The 7,589-nt window shown below is 50.5% G+C and overlaps 2 protein-coding genes across 2 annotated transcripts; one reads left to right on the top strand and one right to left on the bottom strand.

Moving 5' to 3' along the window:
* Positions 1-1,795: 1,795 nt before the first annotated feature.
* BU25DRAFT_432273 (uncharacterized protein) lies at positions 1,796-2,154 on the top strand (the record flags this gene model as incomplete). The annotated part of the gene is made up of 3 exons (XM_033708712.1): positions 1,796-1,885; positions 1,945-2,046; positions 2,098-2,154. The coding sequence occupies 3 exons, from the start codon at positions 1,796-1,798 to the stop codon at positions 2,152-2,154; spliced, it is 249 nt and encodes an 82-aa protein (XP_033560262.1).
* A 1,665-nt stretch (positions 2,155-3,819) lies between these two features.
* Positions 3,820-6,278, bottom strand: BU25DRAFT_411903 (uncharacterized protein). Its single transcript, XM_033706667.1, has 4 exons — positions 5,986-6,278; positions 5,145-5,897; positions 4,963-5,097; positions 3,820-4,908 (listed from the first exon to the last, which is right to left on the bottom strand). The coding sequence occupies exons 1-4, from the start codon at positions 6,031-6,033 to the stop codon at positions 3,880-3,882; spliced, it is 1,965 nt and encodes a 654-aa protein (XP_033560261.1). The 5' UTR covers positions 6,034-6,278; the 3' UTR covers positions 3,820-3,879.
* Between the last annotated feature and the right edge of the window lie 1,311 nt (positions 6,279-7,589).

Genomic DNA, 7,589 nt, shown 5'->3' with positions numbered 1-7,589 from the left:
GGTAGAGTTCTGTTCGGTACACAATGTCTTGTACCTACTTAGATACCGTACGTAGTAATTGATTTAGACTCCTAGCGAGTCCTAAAGGGCCTACTTGTAGCATCTTTGTGACACCAGCCAAGTACTCGCGCAGCAGCGTCCAGTGTTGATTCTGCAGCAAAGATGGCCATCCAGTCTTCACGCAAGTTGGTGCGTATGGCTGACCCCAGTATGCCATATTCAGTTGCTTCTGCCATGTACATCTTCTATCTACGCCTGTCTGGAAGTATATTTGTGTGTTGTTGACTCCGGCTTTGATGCAATCAAGAACTGCCTGCAAAACTTGAGGAGACAGCTTGTGGTGACTGGACTGGGTCATTGCAACAGCTACAACACTAAAGGAATAATTGTGATAGCTTAATTATATGTAAATAAATAGCTTCAACAAATGCTGTACTGTGCAATTGCTCTTGATTCTCAAAAATCTGATATTTCCATAGTAAAAACATCTGTGCGCGGAACACCCCGCAAGTCACGGGGTGAGGCCGGTGTTTTGCAAACCATAATAGCCCGCCAAGCTTCGTCCCAATGTCCTGACGATCGGCCGACCGACCTTCCACTAAATTGCCACGTCACGATCGGCTTTGCAGAACGTCCGAGTACCACGATCAAGCCGACCATCACATACACAAGACACAATGACAAAGGGCAGGCAGATGTGGGTGCACAACTGCTGCACGACGTGGGTCGTCTAGGTCATGATTCTGCTTGTCCGCGAAGACTCGTCGCGGTCATATTAGGAAAACGGCAAGATTAGATTGGACGAAGCTGGCTACAACGAACTGCTTGCGCATTGACTGTCGGCATCACTGTGGTGGGTTGCGACGTAACGACTTTATGCAGCAAGACAGGCAAGCAGCCTTACAGCACAAGCTATTGGCATAGTGAGTAAAGTGAACTATTGTAGAGAGGTATCGTTAGACACGTCGCGATCGCAAAGTACACAACTGCTTGCTCTACAATGTATGGATGTGCTGTTAGCAACCTTAGGCGAAGGGCTGGTACACGGGCAAAGACACGCTCCTTGCCTACAAAGCTCTGGACGGCAGACCTAGTCGATCGACAGATGTCTGCTATTGTTGCCCCCATTGACATGGCTTACTAGGCACAGTATTTTTTCAAACGTTCTTAGGTCCAAGGGCAATCACAGAGGTCCAGCAACCGCATTGCGGTGATTCTGTTACGACCACGGATTCGGAACGCCACGACAAGGCTCACAACTAGATACGATACCGAGACAACTGCAGCAAACAAGGGATGAGATGCCATAAGGGCAGCGTGTCGACTTGCTATATACTTGAGCAGGAGGATTGCTCAGATCGCTCGGTACTAAGTATACTGATCGTACCGAGTATACTGACGCGGCCTAACTGCTCGAGTTGCTTGACTGAGATTGATGATCATACTGAGTATCGCCGACGCGGCCTCACTGCTCGGGTCAATCGATACTATAATCCCTCGGCTCCTCTCGTATCGTTGCGTAGTCCTGTTCGTTCAGTGTTGTTGCGGGTTGCCCTTTGATCGTAACAAGCAGGTACTGGGAGCTGAACAGTATATACCCGTGACACATTGCGCGAATCCGCGCATTGCGCGCACGGACACGGTACAGCTGGGCGGGGCAAATCGGACCGATCCTCCAGTGGTAGGTATATCTGCTGACCCCGCGTTGATTCACTTGCAATATCAAACTCCAAGCTCTCTATAGCTACTGCAAGTCCCTTTTACAGCATATCTGCTCTTGCGATCAGCTCTCATCATGACGAAAGGATCGTCGACTTCGGGTGGTTCTCAGTCGAGCTCCGGCGGAGGCAGCTACACGACAACCAGCTCTGGTACGAACAGCCAGGTAAGGGCATGATCCCCTCACAGAGCTTTTCAAGGCATCTCACTCGTGCGGTATTCCAGGGCAACCACTACTGCTCTCGCGACTATGGCTCTAGTGCTTCAAACCAAAACTCCTATCATTACTCTAATAGCAACGGGTCGTATTATTACAGCAACCCCAACGTGAGCTATCTGCCTGCGTTACACTGTTAGCAGTAGTGCTGATGTAAACAGGGCTCAACGTATTACAATTCAGGGAACGGGCAGAGTAGATACTCGTCCGGAAGATAGTCGCCGGCACCATTACGTAGCAATCATGTACTATGCAGTTGCTTCACCCTCAAAATCACAACGACAGATGCATAGCTAAGAGTCTGAACCACGAGTTGGCAGGCTAACAACAAACAGGACTATTGAGTAGTATGTTGAGGCGCAAGATCAGATTCCAGGACACGCTAGTTTCGGCGTCATTATGGCGTGATTCCGGTAACACAATCATCGCGTCGACAGAACCACAAGAAAGTGCGTCGCTAGGACAAATGATGCCCAGCAGCAGTGGGCCAGGAAGTATGCCAATTCTGCAACTAGGAAAAAAACGAAGAATGCGCAGAATCGAGTCCTCTATCGATGCGGGCCAAAGTCCCTAACCCAGTCCCTTTAATTTATCCCATACGAGCCTTATCTTCGCGCAAGCTCAGTGTCAAACACCCAGCCTGATCCGCAGAGCACTGTCCGCATATCTCAAAATCATGCAGACCAACCGCATCAAGGGCTGCAAGCTAGAGATACACAATGGCCCGGGGCTGGACCACAGTAGCCTCCTATAGCCGATAGGACGACGGGACTTGTCGATGAAGTCTGTCAACAACGAGCTGCGCGTAGGAACCCTAGTCACTATATCTCCAGAAATTTTGTCCACGAGCCGCCGCTAGCTAATCCAGGGCCAGTTCCCAGGACCATAGCATCGGTCAGCGACGCAAAATCCAAGGCTCCACACGTCGCGGGTCAACTGCTCGACTAGCTACAAGCTGCAGCGTCAGGATTTGGACCAGCCCCAACTAAGGAAGTATGATAACAGAGAGTATGCAGCAGATACTACGAGAAAGCTTCGCCAACGGCAGCCTTACGCTCATTCTAGGATCTCTCATTATGAGCCCCCCCCCCCCCCCCCCAGGAGTAACCACCATCACTCCCCCAGACCTCGGTCTCCGAACCAGTGCCGATATGTCTGTTCTTCGAGACACTGCTGTTCAACTGCATGACGAGATAGAAGAGGAGATAGCAGGTCTGTGCACTGCCGCCAGTTCCATGTGAAGGGCAGCACCTTGGCTAAATTCGGTGTGCGGGGAATTTTGTCACCCGCCTGAGTAGGTATCTGGACATCCCCCCTCCCCCTCCTCCCCAAATTCTTCCATCAGTCTCTTGCCGGATCGCGTTCTATCCAATTCTAGCCGCAACTAGATCCTACAGCTAGAAAGGCTTCCGCTCTACACACCTTCAGGTGACAATCTCCGCTTCGATGATCTTGCCACTGGGAAAAAAGTCCTCGTCGCAAGCTATTCCAACGAAAATTACAGCGGTGTTGGACTCGCTGTACAAAACATGCCCAAGATTAGGCACTTGTCAATCGTTTTTGGCGCGCAGGATCAGCAGCTGGACTTCACGGTCCGCGGAGACAAAGGATTCCTCGGGCTGTATCTTCATGACAGCTACCAAGTTCCACCAAATGTGCTCCAAGAATGGAAGCCACACCACTGGCAAATGCAGGTAGGCTATGCATGATGGCAGGGAGTCCAGTATGAGACGTAGCCGCGCGTTCGAGTTGTGGGTACATACTATCATCCTAGCCTTTTCATCACGACTAAGAACTGGACACTACCAGATAGGTGAAGATGAAGTGCTCTCTGGATAGGTAATCAGGACAGCTACGGCATCCCAGTGAACACAATGCAGGTGCCAAATGCATACGACGGGCAGGCCCAGACGGAACTTGCAAGCTTGGAAAGTGGCCGTTAGTCATTGAGAAGCTGGACCACCATTTCCTTTGACCCACTCGCGCAGGTGCTGTGGCCCAAATTTTGCTGGATTTTGAACATTGAACACTCGCGTCGTGCCGCCCATCGAACGAGGGTCCCCGTTTGCTGTGCGATCGCTGTACTCAAGTTTCATCACTATCTCGCCATCTTCAGAGCCGAAGCTTACCTTGGACGGTATCCAATCGACCAGCTCCTCGCCAGCCATACAGTCCAAGGCCTCCAGCCAGGCTCTTTCGTCGACCCGACTAATGTTCAAGCGTTTCAGAATCACGTTGCACCTGGCCAGAAGCCAGCGCTTCATCCTCTCCGCTGCGAGGAGATCATTTATCTGTTGCGAGTGGTCCGTTGTTGAATCATCGGAAAAGGACAAACGCGAAGAGAGGTACCGGATCTGTCTGTGCCACGCTCCAATAGATCCTGATAACGGCCCATGCGTACGAACCAACGTCAGCGGCGAAGGGTCAGCATCGAGCCCCAATACGACTCTTCCAAGCTGAGCTGCGGCATTCGTGTCCACGCGGTGCAAGGTCTCGGGGTCAGGAAGAAGCGACAAGGCGCACGCGTGCGGGAACCTCCTGTACAATGTATCGATCGTGCCACTCAGCAGGACTTGGAGCAACCAGTATCGCGTGCAAATTACCATATTTTGAGCGGTATCAAAACGTACCCCGTGTAAGAGGATGTCTGCGACCGCATCTTCAATGGGTTCATCAACCGTTGCAATTGACGCTTCAATGAATCCGGCAAAGTGACTTTGCTCAGTTAGAAGCCATAAATTCTCAGCAATTGAAATAGCTGATGCAAGAACAACAACATCGCCAGGGCTTTGAAGCGCATGTCGTATGGTCAATATGAGGCGAGGCAAATGAATCAGGATATGCATCATAGCTCGGGTGGTTCTTTGTACTGTGGTTAGGGTACTGCTTGTGAGCGCGGCAGGGTGTGTTGAAGACAAGTAGAAGTCGTTATCGTATACTGATAGTCGGCCGGCCGTCATCGCAATGGTGATCTTTGTGGTATTAGTCATCATAGTCGAAAAGCATCAATGGAGTTAGTAACCCACATCGTCAATGTATGTATTGTCGATTATGTTCCAGAAGTTTCCCTCATCGGCGCCGGAGACGAGGCCGGATTTCAAGAGATCCGTCAGCCCAAGTGTGTGAATGGCATAATGCATGTTGTCCACTCCGAGTAAGACCTTGTAGCGTCAGTAGATGGGCGACAGCGACGATAGAGCATCCTCACCTCAGCCGCATAATGCAGCTTGGTTGCAATCACGAGATCATATGTCGGGTGCTGCTGTGTCGCAACGACACTTAGTTGTAGCTCCTTCAGGGCCTTGCTTTTGGTCCGCAACGCTAGGGCCTGGTTCGAGTGCGTTTTGTCCCGGTACACATCAAAGCTTTGGATGAAGAACTCGGCGGCCATTGTGACTACTGGACTAGATCCAATACGCGAAGGGATCGACTTTACCCAGTCACCGAGCGTGAACAGATGCTGATAGTTTGTGGAGTCAGGACGAAGCAAACCGATAAACATGGCAATCAGTCTAGTGTCAGGAGAGGAGGGTCGATGTGATACCAGAGACGCCTCTTGTTGCAAACGGAGCAGATGCGCCTGACACCGTCTTCTCTGATAGGACTCCACTTTTTTTGATGGCTTTCTGGCTTTGACTTTGACCGGAGCCAATGTCTGGAAGACCCCTCGCCCGTCTGCAGCTACCATGCCGCCTCTGAGATGCAAGTCTGAGGGATCTGGTGTACGAGCAATTGCGGGGTCGGGGGAAAAGACTGGTACAGAGTCCGGAGTAGACGATTCATCCCTGGCTTGGGAAGAGCTCAGTGGATAGATGGTTAAGGTAGCCATGGATCTTCCATATCTTGTCATCTGACTTGGGTTTTGCATCACCAGTGCAAAGCCCTGTCCTTGCGGGTAGGAGTAGTTGCACGGCCGGCTTCCCTTTTGGCAACCACCACATGATGGTTTCTTTTCATCACACTGGATCAGGTCAGCTTGGGTCACTAAACCAGCACTAATGTACATCTGGCTGGGGGTTATGGCAGCGTGCCCACGGTGATAGTTGTACCTTGACTTTTCTCTGTCTGCATCCATCACATTTGCCAAGCCGCCTCATCTGCGGATCAACGTCGTACAACGTTTGAATCCAGTGCTCTCAAAACTGTTGTACTTTTGACGCTTCAGGCACGAATCGCGGCCTCAGGGTAATCGAGTAACCGTAGAGGTGAATTGCACTGCGTTGAAATAACTCGTGGCTTTCAGCTACATATAATGGATCTGAGCAGATAAACACGATTGTTGCGACGTCGTGGATTTGTAGCAGATCATGTGATGTGCTGTGAAATTCGAGTGTGTTCCGATGGCGACCGCAGGGTGGTGAAGGAGGAAATGTTTAGTTGATCATCAAACAGGCAGCAGCTAAGAAAAAGTGGGGCGTTAAAACGTGGCGAGTGCTGACATTCTTGGCAGGATCAACCAACCAAATTCAATCAAACACAAAACAGAACAGCTTTGCGGCATCGTTTGAAGGATAATTACTCTATTAAAGCATGGACAACTTGCTAGATATCTATCCTGAACATCATTATCTAAGTCGACTTGGCCGCTCCAACAATGTCGCGTGTTTCGTCTAGTGCCTGTACAACCAGAACACCTGCATTCATGGATCCGTTCTTGATATTGCCAATGACCTCTGTAATCTTGTTGCCTAGTGTTCTCATTGTACTGCCTGTTGACACGCGAACCAGGTCCCGATCGTCAGTGACTGAGCGGGCAATGATGAACATTGAGTTCTGACTAGTGTTCTCTGACAGCGTCGTGCTATCTATGCTACTGAAATGATCTCTTTTGCTGCAAGTAACGCATCATGAGTTTCGACAAGACCTTTGCAAAACATGAGTGACCCAATCCTGAACGACTCGCGCCAGAGAAGACTATTGAGACGCGCGCCAATCGTGCCACCGATAACCTCAGAGACAAATTATCGCGGCCCCGCAGCGATACAAAAAGGCCGACCTTCCTGACCCTGGGGTCCTGAAGGTTATATACACCGCAACACAAATGCTACAACAATTATGGCAACGAGGTAGCCTCAGGTGACTCCAGAGTCCAAGAGACCAAGGTTGGTACTGAGTCCGGAGCGAGTGAAGAACAGTGGCAGGAACAATGCTGCAACGACGTCCGCGAGCTTCTCGGTCAGTTTTATGGCGAACCCTCCCTCGTGTGGACACATCCATCCGATCATGAAAGCGTCAAACATTGAATGGTCGCCATTGATATTGGTAAAAACTGCGGAGATGAGGACCAGGAAGATTGTTAGGGCGACCACACCCTGGGGAGGCCGTTTTGTCACGGTTTGGGGTGCTCCTGCCTGTCGTACCTCACCTCCATGAGAGTGACTGCCACGTCACACTAGCGTTGTTTACAGCTACTCACCTATATATACTGTTCGTAGCTTCACTCAATACAACCTCAGTACAATCTTCAACTTCTTCCCCTTGCGTACAGTTCTTCACTGAACTCTGACACGTTTTCTACGGAATGAGTCTTGAGTAGTACCCACATGAAGCCCGGTCGAACAGCGTATGCCAGAAACAGGGCAAATCTTGCGGTGTTGAGCAGAACGTAGAGACGTGACGCCGTTGCCGGAGTTCATAAGGGTAACGCAAAGGG

The sequence above is a fragment of the Macroventuria anomochaeta genome (assembly GCF_010093625.1).
Source record: "Macroventuria anomochaeta strain CBS 525.71 unplaced genomic scaffold BU25scaffold_22, whole genome shotgun sequence".
NCBI lineage: Eukaryota > Fungi > Ascomycota > Dothideomycetes > Pleosporales > Didymellaceae > Macroventuria > Macroventuria anomochaeta.
The sequence above is the reverse complement of the archived record's forward strand: the minus strand, read 5'-3'. Positions and strand labels throughout refer to the sequence as shown.

Coding starts and splice junctions, on each gene's coding strand:
- BU25DRAFT_411903 (XM_033706667.1), bottom strand. CDS start 6,033: ATGAGGCGGCTTGGCAAATGTGATGGATGCAGACAGAGAAAAGTCAAG. Junction 5,098..5,144: donor AGCTGCATTATGCGGCTGAG/GTGAGGATGCTC, acceptor TGACGCTACAAG/GTCTTACTCGGAGTGGACAA. Junction 4,909..4,962: donor ACAATACATACATTGACGAT/GTGGGTTACTAA, acceptor AATACCACAAAG/ATCACCATTGCGATGACGGC.